This window comes from Mus caroli, unplaced genomic scaffold (assembly GCF_978045245.1).
Source record: "Mus caroli unplaced genomic scaffold, Mus_caroli_1 scaffold_7, whole genome shotgun sequence".
In the NCBI taxonomy this organism is placed as follows: Eukaryota; Metazoa; Chordata; class Mammalia; order Rodentia; family Muridae; genus Mus; species Mus caroli.
The window spans coordinates 144,699,948-144,715,212 of record NW_028227262.1 but is presented as its reverse complement, the minus strand read 5'-3'; the positions used below and the strand labels follow the sequence as shown (position 1 = coordinate 144,715,212).

The 15,265-nt window shown below is 38.0% G+C and overlaps 1 protein-coding gene across 5 annotated transcripts in view; it reads left to right on the top strand.

The window, feature by feature from the left end:
* Nucleotides 1–15,265, top strand: part of Casd1 (CAS1 domain sialic acid O acetyltransferase 1) — a 45,010-nt gene that overhangs the window by 16,836 nt on the left and 12,909 nt on the right. For 4 of the 5 annotated variants that reach the window (XM_085840842.1, XM_085840840.1, XM_021165228.3 and 1 more), the window contains 7 exons: nucleotides 1,439–1,483; nucleotides 1,913–2,036; nucleotides 3,234–3,448; nucleotides 6,308–6,730; nucleotides 7,705–7,794; nucleotides 13,516–13,635; nucleotides 14,568–14,724. In XM_085840842.1, coding sequence (XP_085696968.1) covers nucleotides 1,439–1,483; nucleotides 1,913–2,036; nucleotides 3,234–3,448; nucleotides 6,308–6,730; nucleotides 7,705–7,794; nucleotides 13,516–13,635; nucleotides 14,568–14,724 — 1,174 coding nt within the window. The remainder of the gene's footprint in view (nucleotides 1–1,438; nucleotides 1,484–1,912; nucleotides 2,037–3,233; nucleotides 3,449–6,307; nucleotides 6,731–7,704; nucleotides 7,795–13,515; nucleotides 13,636–14,567; nucleotides 14,725–15,265) is intronic. The other variant, XM_085840841.1, reaches the window with a different exon arrangement.

Sequence of the window (15,265 nt, the reverse complement as noted above, 5' to 3'; positions counted from 1 at the left end):
TGGCACACAGCACAGAATATTCTTCCAAGTAAGCTCTTGCTCCTGGGTCAAGGAGATTGCAGAAAGTGAGGCAGGCTTGGACGTCGGGCTTGGAAATTAAAGATCAGCTAGTACCTGGAGGGTGAAAGAAGGAGAAAGGGAGAACAGGACCGGCTTGCTTCTCGGAGCTTTGGAGGAGACGACATCAGAGCTGCAAATGTGAAAGGGGAAGTCGAGACGAGAGTTTGGGGCTAGGACTGACTGAGACATGGCGTCCATTTCTTGTTAGAGGTAGATAGGCGACCGAATGTGGAAATGAAGTGGGAAGCGTGCATGTGGGAGGACAGAGCACATGCGCTGTCTCAGATCTTGTTTCTGAAGTTGAAGGGTCCGACTTTGCTGGAGAAGGGCAAGTGGACCTGCTGACGGAATGTAAGACTTGGATTACTGCTCTGAAGATTGCGAGAGGAAGCTCCTAGGGATGAGGGAAGAGAATTATTTTAGGAAGTGTGGTGCTATAAACTGAAGTTTTGTCCAGCTGAAAGGAAATGGACAGTGATCAACACGGGTTACCTTTATGATGAGAAATAACAGCTGTCAATTCAGATTTAGGACAGTGGGGTTTTTAATTAAACGCAGTGCTTATTTTTGTTTCATTTCACACTATTCCAGCATCAGATCTTCTGTGTGGCAGAAGATGCATTGGACTCAAAGCTTAGGTTATTGGCATTTTGACTCTTCCTGCCAGGCTGAGGACTACCCTACTGTTTTCCCGGATGGTCCTTACTGAACAAGTTAACATCACCCATGCCTATCTCACAAGGCAGTAGGAATCTATTTTAAAATGAGACATTTTAAGAGAAGATACTGAAAACTCAGTACTATATAAATGTTATAAATCCTGTTTCATTAATATGTGAGTTACCTGTGTTAGAAATAGAGTATCTTGCAGCTGATGAACATTTCTAGAGACTATTCCCTTTTTTTCCCACATGTGGTCTTTAATAATTATCAGTATATTTTGTTAGCTATATGTTAGATTTAGCCTGCCTTAGGGCACTAATCCTATATTTTGTTTAACTCTTACACTATGTGCCCTGTAGGCTTCCATGAATACTTCTTAATTGACTGACACAATACACTGGCACTTTCCTCTAAGCAATTTACCCAGAATTCAGAATAATAGTAGGTCATGTTCAGTTTCAGGTGTGTGTGTGTGTGTGTGTGTGTGTGTGTGTGTGTGTGTGTGTGTGTATAATACGAGAAAATCAACTGCACAAGTGTCTTGCTTGCACTGTAACTGTGTAACCATGTAAGCTTTGAGCTATCTTATTGTAAAAAGAATCCAGGAACGGATTCTATAAACTCAGAGTACATTTGTCAAGAGCAAGACAGTAGGAATAATGTGTTCAGTCCTCAATCTGGATGTAGTGTGGCTATAAGGCTTTTCTTCCTTTAGGACTCGGTTTTGAAGCCCCATGTGATTATAGCAGGAGCAGCCACAGTAAGTTCCTGTCTGCATTCTAACAGACTGATCTTTGTTTCACTCTTAAAGACATGCCAAGAAAAAAGTTAATTTATACTAAATAGAAGTATTGATTGTTTTATATTTTCATTTCCATCTCGATTATAATTAACCTGAGTGATGAATTTTAATAAAAGGGCCTGAATGAACTAAGTAAATTGCATGTTAAATCTCAGTATTATTTTATATCTAGAATTATATTCTTGAGTGTTATACATTCAAAAACTATTTTATCATGCCTTTTTATAATTGTGAGTATGTGTTTCATTAAATAATTTGACTAAAGTTATTCTAGTATTAACTAAAATTAGAATTGTGTTAAAACTACCCTGGTACAATAGGTGCATTATATACATTTCTTTTCTGTGCTAAGGGCTGAATTTATTCTTAACCTTCACTGTTTCTTAGTGGTCCATCAAGATTCATAATGGGAGCGAGGAAGCACTATCTCAATATAAAATGAATATCACCTCCATAGCACCGCTCTTAGAAAAATTGGCCACGACTAGTGATGTTTATTGGGTCTTACAAGGTAAGGAATGAGGAATGAAAAAATGTCATCTTGTATAAATTTTAAGATAATAGGTTTTATTATACCACATTTCAAGACACAAAATTACTGCATTATGAGAATAAATTTTGAAACAGTGTTTGCAAGATTAGAATAAGCTAGAAGAACTTGCTTTCTTTTTTAAATTTAAGGAACAAACTAATAAATACAGGAAACATAAAATAGATAGAAAATATCCACCAAGCAGCAGAATGGCTTCAAACTACAGTGAAGAGATAAACCCTGGAGGAGGCAAGCACATTCTCTCGCCTCCGGCTGCTTCACTCTCTACAGAGTATATTCATTGTGCTCAGGGAAAGCAGTGAAGACAGATATTAACCACACTTTGTATAATATTGAAATCTTTAGAAATAAATATACTTGCAAATGACACCAATGTTTAAATCAACACCCATCTAGTTTATCCTGGGTATGAAAGTCGCATTAAATCAGCTCATTTCAGGAATTTATTGAATGCCCGCTATTGAAATCACCACACAATATGATGTGCCTTGGATATTTTAGCAATTCAATATGTTTGTCAAAAACTCTTAAAATTATTTCCAAGTTGGAAGGAATAAAACAGAGAGGGATAAATCTGTTGCACCATTCCTATCCTATTCAATTTGCAGACTTGTGGTTAACCTTTCTTTTAGAAAAAAAATACATATATATAATAGTTATATATATATATATATATATAAAATGGATATCTACTCATATAACAGATGATGAGAACAGGGAGACTTGGGTCCTGAGTGTTATGTCCAAATTATCTGAATACCCCTCCAGAACAGCACAGGGTCTCAGGAAAGCAGACTGCTTGTCGCTCCTTCTTAGACATTCTTCCACAGTCCTGTTGTAATTTGTTATAATCAGCATCAAGAATTTTAAATTCATGGGGCATGCTGCAACATGAAAATATTTCCCCTAACCAGTATACATGAGAAGGTGGTGAAAGTTCTTTAAATTTGAGGGAGACATTGGCTCATAAGTCAAATGTAAAATAGGAAACCATTGCCAACTTCATCCAGCTGTTTGTAGAGTATTTTATTCAATATCCGGCATCACCTCTAGTTTAAGAACAGACTATGAAATGTGGACTGACTAACATGTATGAGCATGCTTTTACCAGTAAGAAGCGTGGACCTTTATTCTAAGTGTATTTTCAATGTGCAGACCCAGTTTATGAGGATCTCTTAAGTGAAAATAGGAAAATGATTACCAATGAGAAGATAGATGCCTACAATGAGGCTGCAGTCAGCATCCTGAACAGCAGCACCAGGACCTCTAAGTCCAATGTGAAGATGTTCAGTGTTTCCAAACTCATTGCCCAAGAGACCATCATGGAGTCTTTGGATGGCTTACACCTTCCTGAATCGAGCAGAGAAACTGTAAGTGTTCTTAAGTGTCAGTGGGGACAGGCTGGATTCAGGTGCTAATTCAGGTGCCACCAGTCACAGACCCGGATGACAATCCTTTTGTCTCATTGCAATTCTAATTACTCATTCCCTCTAAATGTAGAAATAATATTGCTTTCTGTCACCTAACTGATGCTAGACTAAGAAATTTCTTATACTCCAAAACTCCATGTAACAGCAGCTGTGGTAGGAAAAATGAAACGTCATCTAAAGTGCCTGTCACCATTAAGAAGCCTCTAAGTTATTATTATGCCCAAAGGACCACTTTATGTTCTCCATCCTTTATTCAAGACACAACTACAGTGAAGAACACACACTGCAAGATTTAAAAAACAACAACAACAGGGCATTTTTATGTCCTTATGGTTCTTGCTCTGCAGTATCCAAGGCACAGATTAAGGTGACAGATGGACAAACTGTATGTTAAGTGTGAAAGAAAACTTCATAAGTAAACATGCTACATGCTAGAAGAAAATAATTAGAGGGCTTTTTAAAAACATGTCTTCACTTGAGAAAGAATTATATCAGTTTCCTTCTTCCCTGCAGCCCTTTCCAGGTTCCCATCCTCCAGCCCTTCCCACACACACCCCCCCCCACACACACATACTTTAAAGTTGATAGTCTCTTTTTCTTGCTGTTGTTATTGTTATCATTACTATTACTATTATATTATTATTATTATTATATAGAAATATATGGATGTATATGCACAAATATATAAATGTAAGCTGCTAAGTCTGTTTTTCTTGTTTGTTTCTGGGTACATGTGTATGGTTTCAGGGCTGGACAGCCAATGAGAGAGCTGATCCCTGGGAAAGACCTGCATCTCCTTCTCCCAGCAGTCACTAATTGTCTGTAGTTCTTTGTCTAGTTGTGGGGACTGCATGAGGTTCCCCTTCCACGTTAACATGCCCGTTGATATGGCCATTGTTCTAGGCTTGTTTATGCAGCCATTTCTAGACCAGTACTGCACAGCAGACTTCTTGCTATTATGTCTCTTAGAACCTTTCTACTCCTTCATCCACATTGTTCCCTTAGCCATAGATGTAGGGGCTGTGATGTCAATGTGTCCATTGCAGCTATACTTCCCCATGACCCATTCATCTCTGAATCATGTCCACTTGTAGATTTCTGTGATGGTTTCTGTTTGCTATAAAGAGACGCTTCGTTTAGGAAGGGTTACAGCTACATTTATCTGTGGGTTGCAGGGTAAGATTTAGAAGTCAGTAAGGAATTATGCTGGTCTTGCACAGGGGTGGTAGTAGATTCTTTTTTTAAGGTCCATGATCTCACTAGCTTGGAGAAACTGGCTAGGTTTCAGTCATGACTTCCCGTTTATTAAAGAAAGGGTTTTGCATTCAATTAGACAGTTGTTGACTACCATCAACATGTGAATGCCTCTTACACACCTTTACAGGCATCTTGTCTTGGCATGCTGGTCATTGTCCTAGATCATAGGTGTTATGGGTGTGTAGAACTAAGGACTATGTCCTAAGTGCATGGTGTCTTCAGCAATGGTCTTAACCCCCATTGAGCTTTTTAACTTTCTAAAAGAGCAGTGAATGGAGGGGAGGGGAGGGGAGGGGAGGGGAGGGGAGGGGAGGGGAGGGGAGGGGAGGGGAGGGGAGAATTAATCACATAAGTATCTTGCCATACTGTAACCATTCAAAATTTTTGACATTGAATGTTTGTTTATTGCATTGTAGCAAGATCCAGCAAGGAATTCTATAAACCTAAATGTGTTTGTAAGGAGGAACTTAAATTTTAAGGAAAAATGAAACTCATGTTACTTGTATTAACATGACCAGAAAATGGATGGATGTAGTATGGCTATAAAGTCTTTTCTTCCTTTAGGATTAGGTTGCAAAAAGGGTTCATGTAAAACATTTCTCTCCTACAGGAAAATGTCTTTGTATATATACCCCTGTTCTCTATATACATCTTGGGTTTTGAAGATTCCAGGACATAGTTAAGGACCCTGTCAGAACATCTGTAGATGAGAATTTGTAAGAATGTTGGCCCAAGAACTTCCTCAATCTGGGGACTACGATGACAGGATTTTCTCAGTAGTTGATTGAGTCCTTTGAAAACCAGTGGTCAAGTAATGCCACCAGCATTCAACAGATACCCAAATTGTAGTTTTCATAAGTCTAGAGTTTCCAAATCTTCCACTAGACAGAGTCTTGACAGCTTGCCTAAAATAAGTTCATTATGGTTAAACTATGCTGAGCACTCCAGATTTAATGTAACAACAGATATCTCAGTATTATACTCAGAAATTATCTATAAGCTATGAATTAAATAAAAGGTACATTATCAATATTGTTAGCTAAGAATTATTAATTTTTTCAGGGGTATCTGTATTGTAATATTTTGCTATGTAAAGACTGGGACTCCATCTTAACTATTACGGTTTTGGAAGTCTACTAATTAAAATTCTTCGGTCTTTGACATCTCTCAGGATTTCTTTTTTTAGTTGATCATTAGCAGCCATGAGCTTTTTACTATTTTTCGTTGTTGTCTCATTCTTTTCTAAAAGAACAGAAGAGCATCAGTGCATTCTAAGTAGGAAGGAGGTATCACTTTCCAGTTTGCCTTAGGTCACATTCTAAAATAAGCTTTTTGTGAGCAGCATCCAAGAAATTTGAGACACCCAAACTAGCTTTTACCACGTGCAGGGCTACCATCATTCACATGTGTGTCTGGGAAGTGGGTGCAGAATGTACAAGAGCGTTTGGTTCAGAGTCAAAATCTCAGCAGTAGTCACAGGAGAAAATGTGATGTGCACTGCAGCACTGACAAGACAATAACCAAGAACCTGTGTGTTTGCAGAGTGCAATGATTCTCATGAACGTGAACTGTAATAAAGTTGTGAAGCCTGTGGATGGTTCCTGTTGTCAGCCTCGGCCACCTCTCACTCTCATTCAGAAGCTAGCTGCTTGCTTTTTCACTCTATCCATTATTGGGTATTTCATTTTCTATGTAATTCATCGTAATGCTCACCGGAAGAATAAACCATGTACTGATTTGGAAAGTGGCGAGGAAAAGAAGAATATTATCAATACTCCTGTGTCTTCATCAGAAATACTTTTACAGTCTTTTTGCAAACTTGGCCTGATTATGGCTTATTTCTATATGTGTGACCGTGCAAACCTATTTATGAAGGAAAACAAATTTTATACACATTCATCATTCTTTATTCCAATTATCTACATCTTGGTTTTGGGAGTATTTTACAATGAAAACACAAAAGAGGTAAGATCATTTTTATTAGCTCATGGTATTCTATGAACTCCAAAATGTCCGTTCGAAAACTGTTGTCATGATCTATGTCAGAACTTACAAACTACAGGGGGATGAAGGGTTCTGAAGTTGTCCTCTACTTAGTAGACTCTTTAATCACCTCTTTTTAAAAAACAGTTAAATCATTCAACAGGTAAATAGATGGAATTATAGAATGACTTATGTTATTTCGCCTGCCTGAGGCTAGAGAAAACTGATTCTTTCAAGTACTAGATGCTATTCATTATCAGTTAAAATGTAAAAATATGATTATATTAAGACATGCTTCTATATGAGGAAAGTAGTTTATATTTATATGTTTATCAGACATTTGCACACAAATTAGAACTTATATAATGCTGTGGCTTCTACTTTTGATCCTCTGGGTTTCCTAATTTAGAAGTGGGCCCATCATTCATAATGATTTGAAGAACTTCTCTATAAGGGGATCTTATTTGAATTACCAAGCTCTTCTGCAAAAAAAGTACTCTTCTATGGATATGATTAATCAGTTCTTCATATCCTTTAAGAGTGTGCTAAGGAAATAAATTTTAATAATAGGACATTATCTGTCAAGGAAAATGTAAGAGGACTGTAAGATCTTTTTTTAACTCTGAAATTCTACCACTTTGTAAACAATTGTAGGATGCTCTTTTACACCTATAAATACATCTGTTGTGGTTTTAGTGTTGTTTGAAACAAAACAGAAGGATCACCTGAATTCCTCAAGCTCTCATTATAGTTGTCTTTCAAGTTTCTTTTACATTTAAAAAATTTCATTATATCTTTTAGCAAGAAATAAGGACAGTTTGCCCCAACCATGATTAAGACATTAGCTTTTGCATTAGCTTTAAATACTGTAAGAAAAATGATATATTCTTCGTATGTTTTGTCCAAATAACTACTTCATGGTAGATCTTAAAGCAGATCTTGGTTCCTTCATGCAGACTAAAGTGTTGAATAGAGAGCAAACTGATGAATGGAAAGGCTGGATGCAGCTTGTGATTTTGATCTATCACATCTCGGGAGCAAGCACAGTAAGTAGCACGTGGAATCTAAGTTCAAAGCATATAGGAAGCCATGTTGCTTAAGGTCCCCTTCTCACTTCCTACCCAACTGTTTGGCCTTCTCATCTTTCCCCAAGTCTTTCAAAAATCTACCATGTTAAAAGCAAAATCAATTTTCTTTGAAAGGAATGAGGTAATAATTGACTTTGTATTTCTTTGTCCTTAGTACTATAGCGATAGCCAATATCTTACATCATCTTGTTGAACAGCTAATGTAAAGTATCAGGGAGCTTTGTAAGTAGCAAAGGATTTAGAATAGGGTAGTTACTATCCAAAGAAATCACATGTATATTTTATTCTTCACTGTGTTTTAAGAACTTTGATTAAGTAGTTTTATATTTAATTTTTTTAAGATTTATTTTTAATCATGTCTAGTTGTGTGTCTGCTTTTGGGTATGTGCACATGAGTGTCAGCATCTGTGGAAGCCAGAGGTATTGGTTCCTCAGGAGCCAGAGTTAGAGACAGTTAGCAGCTGCCTGATATGGGTCCTGGGCACCAAACCCCCGTCCTCTGCAGGACAGCAAATGTTCGTGATCACTGAGTCGTCTCTCCAGCCCTTACTAGTTTTATATTTAAAAAACTTTAAAACTTGGAACTCTTTGACCTCATTTCTGCTTCTTCCCAGGAAACATAGTCTGGGTTTCCTTGGACATGGGAGAGTTAAGAAGATTCTAGTTGTCCTGTGTTTTAACATTCCAGCTGCCCTTCATGGAAAAAAGCGCCTCTGTGGGGGCTCTGGCAGCTGCTTTCCTAGTGGACAGTCATGCACACAGTTAGAAGCTCATTCATCTTTTGTGCAGTACCAAGCGGTCTGACTGTTGCATTGCTTACCCTAAGCTCATCTATACATATGTAGTATTTGACTGAATAAATTCAGATAAGAAGAAAGTACTTGGAGAATAACAGTTAGTAATATAAATATTAATATTACTGATTTTTTTTCTAAGAAAATTAAAACCATAGTCTTCCTTATTTTGTATTTTTGAAAGTTGTTGAACTTCTGAGTTTTATGGATGTTTTGCTTGAAGGCAGAGAGCAAAAGAATGAAAAAAGGAAATGTGCTCCTTTCTGAAATCCCACACCTCTGCCGTGTATCCTTGCAACAGCACTGAGACTCCTGTGGTCCCTGAGGCTGTAAGTTGAAGCTGCAGCAAGTGAGGCTGAGACAGTGAAGAAAACCCAGTCAGGGGAGATGGCTTAGGATTCATGGCATAAAACTCTAAATTCTCCAGGCAAGAAGAAGAGGTGAATGTTGGAGCCTGGAAATACCTTCAATGTGTGCATAAAGACTTAGTTAATGGGGGAGGGTGTTTTGTTTTAAGGATGTGCCATTTGGAGAGGTAATTAATTGCTGACATATTAAGTGGTGATATTTCTATCTAAGAAATTAGGTAGGAAAAAATTAATGGCAGAGTAAGTTCCTCAATTCAGTGATTCCAGAAAGGAATTACATGGTAAAAAGATGAAGGCAATTTGGCATTCCAGTATACTCATTTACCAACCCAGCATTTAATACATCTTCCTAGACTGCCTCCCAATACATTCTCATTTACAATAAAAAAACAACAACTCTCTTCTGAAAGGACATACTTTTCATTAGCAGATCATTTGTAATGATTAATTATGTGTCCCACTTCTGTTATACACATTTTGTCGTTAAAAATTACGTGTGTCCTCACTGAAAAAGCATTGTTCATGTAGGTTATATGTTATTTGGGGCTTTCATTCATGGGTAGTTGAGAAATTAACATTATTTAAAACTTGAATTGTCCAGTTGTAAATCAAATATGTCCGTGTATAGTTGTTCCATAGTTTTTATGCTATGAGGGAAAGTCTCGTAAAATCTCAGAGAATTATTAAATAGCCCAGGCTGATGGTACTTATTGGCATAAACATTCTTTTAAAATAAGGCTTATACCAAATGTGCTTAAAATGATGAGGGATGCAAGCTTGCATCTGCAGTAGACAATGATTTCGTGCTTCATTATGCTTTTAACTTTCTTTTTTAAGACTGTGAGGGTTTAGAAAATCAGCCTAGCTCTTTAATGGAGTTGAAAATTCAAATATAATTTCAACTCTAAAATTTTGTTGTAGTACAGATACAGGAAAGATAAGAGGGAACTATGTATTGAAAGACACTAAAGGGTTAGTAACATTCAAATGCAATGTGTGCTTCACTGTTTGCAGTGTCAGGGATCAGACTCACAGACTTACCCACTCTAGGCCAGTATTCACCACTAATCTACGTCTCCAGCCCTTCTTTCTCTGAAACAGTGTGCCTTGGTGGGGTCTCGAGCTCTCTCCATAGCACAGGCTGGCCCCAAATTCATTTTCCTCCTCCTCCTGCTTTTAGAATTACAGACATGAACCATCATGTTCAGCAGACAAAAATGTTCAGAGAAACTTAAATATGGATTATATACTAGAAACAATTCATATTATGCGTCTTGTCTAGTATAATGACAATGTGGCTTACAAGATCCATGGTAAATATTTAGGAGGTCACTTGTACTTCAAGTCTATTTGTATTCATTGTATTGTTTTTGAAACTTTTCTATTGGTTTGAAATATGGCACAGTCAAAAGTTAGGAGAAATATGTAAGATTTATAACTCTGTTAGGAACTTGGAAATTTTCTGTGATATAAATAAACATTCCCAACTCTGTAGTCCCAGCCTCAGTCTTGAAGGGGCTTGAACTTTTGCTTTATAGAGAGTGGTTAAAGTAACTGAGAATGGTTAACATAGGTTTGACATCTTTTTTCCAATACTTGCAGAGCTGTTAGGCGAAGAGAGATGCGCCTCAAATATGTGGTTCTGCAGCCAGACTTCACTGTTAGCCAAGTAGCCACTGACACTGTAGCTAGACAGAGCTGAAATGTGCTGTTTAGAATAGAGCGAATTAAGTATGATTAATTATAATCTTAGCCCCAAACTTTGTCTCTGTAACTCCTTTCATGGGTATTTTGTTCCCTATTCTAAGGAGGAATGAAGTATCCATCCATTGGTCTTCCCTCTTCTTGATTCTCTTGTATTTGCAAATTGTGTCTTGGGTATTCTAAGTTTCTGGGCTAATATCCACTTATCACTGAGTGCATATCTAATGACTTCTTTTGTGATTGGGTTACCTCACTAAGGATGATATCCTCCAGATGCATCCATTTGCCTAGGAATTTCATAAATTCATTGTTTTTAATATCTGAGTAGTACTCCATTGTGTAAATGTACCACATTTTCTGTATCCATTCCTCTGTTGAGGGACATCTGTGTTCTTTCCAGCTTCTGGCTATTATAAATAAGGCTGTATAGTGGAGCATGTGACCTTATTACCAGTTGGAACATCTTCTGGGTATATATGCCCAGGAGAGGTATTGCTGGATCTTCCGGTAGTACTATGTCCAATTTTCTGAGGAACCACCAGACTGATGTCCAGAGTAGTTGTACAAGCTTGCAATCCTACCAGCAATGGAGGAGTGTTCCTCTTTCTCTACATTCTGGCCAGCATCTGCTGTCACCTGAATTTTTTATCTTAGCCATTCTGACTGGTGTGAGGTGGAATCTCAGGGTTGTTTTGATTTGCATTTCCTTGATGATTAAGGATGTTGAACATTTTTTTCAGGTGCTTCTCAGCCATTCGCTATTCCTCAGTTGAGAATTCTTTGTTTAGCTCTGTACCCCATTTTAATGGGGTTATTTGAATTTCTGGAGTCCAGCTTCTTGAGCTCTTTGTATATATTGGATATCAGTTCCCTCTCAGATTTAGGATTGGTAAAAATCCTTTCCCAATCTGTTGGTGGCCTTTTTGTCTTATTGAAAGTGTCTTTTGCCTTACAGAAGCTTTGCAATTTTATGAGGTCCCATTTGTCAATTCTTGATCTTACAGCACAAGCCATTGCTGTTCTGTTTAGGAATTTTTCCCCTGTGCCCATATCTTCGAGGGTTTTCCCCACTTTCTCCTCTATTAATTTCAGTGCCTCTGGTTTTATGTGGAGGTCTTTGATCCACTTAGACTTGAGCTTTGTACAAGGAGATAAGAATGGATCAATTCGCATTCTTCTACATGATAACCGCCAGTTGTGTCAGCACCATTTGTTGAAAATGCTGTCTTTTTTCCACTGGATGGTTTTAGCTCCCTTGTCAAATATCAAGTGACCATAGGTGTGTGGATTCATTTCTGGGTCTTTAATTCTATTCCATTGATCTACCTATCTGTTGCTGTACTAGTACTATGCAGTTTTTATCACAATTGCTCTGTAGTACAGCTTGAGGTCAGGCATGTTGATTCCACCAGAGATTCTTTTATTGTTGAGAATAGTTTTTGCTATCCTAGGTTTTTTTGTTATTCCAGATGAATTTGCAAATTGCCCTTTCTAACTCAGTGAAGAATTGAGTTGGAATTTTGATGGGGATTGCATTGAATCTGTAGATTACTTTCGGCAGGATAGCCATTTTTACTATATTAATCCTGCCAATCTATGAGCATGGGAGATCTTTCCTTCTTCTGAGATCTTCTTCAATTTCTTTCTTCAGAGACTTGAAGTTCTTATCATATAGGTTTTAAGTAGACTCTGACAATAGGATTTGGAGATTTCACATGCCAGTGGTGAATCCTAAAGCCCTGGGTGTGCTAGGCAAGCACTGTACCTCTGAGCTAGCCCTAGCCCTTGGTATTTTAATAGTCTCTTATTATGGAAGCTACTGGCCTTAAACTCTATGTATAGCCCAGGCTGGCCTAGATTTTGTACTCCTCCAGTCTCAGCTTCACAGATGCTAAGATTACAGGCACCACCACCTCCTGACTTGCAAATAGGATTCCAGGACCACAAATACATTTAGAAGAGATCCTGGGGATACATTGACAAGTAAACAGAAGATAGATGACAAGGAGGGACAGTCTATCTGATTGGTTAGAGTAGAGGCTATGCAGACGTGTGTATATGTTGTAGGTTTTTGAACATATGTGTATATGTTCAAAGGTTCCTGCTGGGGTTTGTTTGCTTTTCCTCCTCAAGTAAAATATCCTTTGTAAAGGAAGGAGATGCGTTCCAAAATGTATACAATCTAGGCCTTAAAGTCTAATTAAGGAATACACTTATATTATTTTATCCTACAATATCACTTCGAAAATTCACATTATCTTACTCTATGACTTTAAGCAGTGTTAAGGCTATGTGGTTGCAGAGGTGACCAGGTAGCTGTAAAATAGGGGCCAGTGAAGTTAAGTGGTTGCAAACCTTTTAAAAGTATTTATTAGTTACATTGTGGAGACAGTAGCCACACTCTAAAAGATGGGATGACAGAGAATGTAGAAAGGAGGCCACATTGCCTATGACTGCCTGTGTAGATGAAAGTGTGCAGTGTTTAGGTTGTGAAGGGGAAGTCTCTGGGCACATTGCAGTGAGCATGGCTGAGCTTGGGTGTGATGGAGAGAGCGATGAAGGTGACATGGAGGCTTGAACAAGATGCTTTCCTGAGCAAGGGTGTGGAGAGAGACTGCTGTTATGCTTGCACATGTCGAATGGGATGTTTTGCTGAGCAAATCCATAATATAAGTAGTCCTTTGGCCATGGCCAAAGGTAAGAGATTTGTTGTGTTTTGTTCTCCATGTGTTAGGAAAATACAAGATCCAGGGTACCTTCAAGAGTAGTTAGTTAAGCCATCACTCTCTGTCCCTGCTTATTTCTGTCAACAGTTTCTGCCTGTGTACATGCACATTCGCGTTCTGGTGGCTGCATATCTGTTTCAGACAGGGTACGGGCATTTCTCTTACTTTTGGATCAAAGGAGATTTCGGGATTCATAGAGTATGTCAGGTAAGAATGCAGTCTGTTACTCTCTTTTTCTTTCAACTCCACATGTTTTCCTGTCTGTCTGTTAAGAAAGTGTAAATATGACCATTTTGAGATCATGGAGTATTAGGATTTATGGTACTATCACCTTAAAGTTTTTGTGTTCAGTGTTTAGTAATTTGAAATACATTATTAGTGGTGGAGGAAAAACAGAACCTAGATGCATGTACAATATCACCAATGCTCAGAGAATTAGTGTTGGTCGTCTTTGGTTTTGTAGAGAGATGCACACTACCTGAAATGATCATGTTTTCTCTGCCTGAGAAGAGGATTAGGATTGATTGACTTTCTGCCTCTTGCTAAGCAGTTTCTAAACATTACTTTCCCTCTATTGCAACCCTGAAGGTAGCCTCACGATCATAGATGGGAACAGAGGCTCAGAGTGTCTAAAAGCTCTACCCTGAGCCACAAAGTCATCAGACAGAACTAATAGAAAGAAGTCTGCTCACACACACTCTCTGCTCTGTTGTTAAATTTAAACTGATATCTGAAATGACTGGAATGAAATCACAAAGACCTTTGAAAACTTGCACGATACTAATGGGCAAATCAACATCCAACAGCAGATGGAACAGACACCGTTTCCTGAGGCAACCGAATCTCTGCCTGTAAAATAGAACCCTGGGAGGGTGCTGTATGCTTTCTCTGCCTCTTTAAAAAGATGGCACCTGTGCAACACCTCGGGTGGTTCTTTACTGTAATTTCATTAGGAAATACATAGATATTTTCTATTAACCTCTTCAGTGATTGTGGGGCAAACAAAACTTTGGGGATTGATAAAATTCATTTGTAAAGTCCTTATTTGACTCGTAAGTGTATTATTGTATTCAGGAAAATTTGTCTTTGCTTTTCATGTATATTGTGAATGAAAACCATTTTCTTCTCCATTTTCATAGGTCTTATTTCGTCTCAATTTCCTGGTTGTGGTGTTATGTATCGTAATGGATCGACCATATCAATTCTATTACTTTGTCCCCTTGGTCACCGTGTGGTTCATGGTCATATATGTCACTTTAGCACTGTGGCCACAAATAACCCAAAAGAAGGCAAATGGTAAATAGACTATCTTACTGATGTTAATAAATACATTCTATCTCTGCTAGATTTCCTGTTAGTTGTTAAAAGCTATTTTTCACTGAAAGATCTAGGCCATTTAAATGTGTATGTGGTTTTAGGATTTTTGCTTTAAATCTGTTTCTAAAATAACACAGCCAGATAGCTTACTCCAGAACATAGCAGGTAGCTCAATACAGAACACTAGTTTGCATATATATTGTGTGTTTTCCTTCCACTATGAAGGCAGTTTTTAAGCTGCCTTGCATACAACAGAATAGTGGAAGTGTAAGGAGGAGGAGAAGCCACGTGGGCTGAGGCTCTTCCCCCGTTGTGCTCAATACTGGCAACTCGGTTTCGTGTGGTTTCTTGCATATGTGGAGAGTCCGAGTAGACATTTACTTGCAAAGCCTTCCTGTGTCGATGAGTTTATAATTTGTCCTCTGCACAACTCTTTAGACATTATTATGAACCTATTTTACATATAAGGAGCCCAACTCCCTACCTATAAAGTTGACATTTCCAAATTTCTCATCATGAT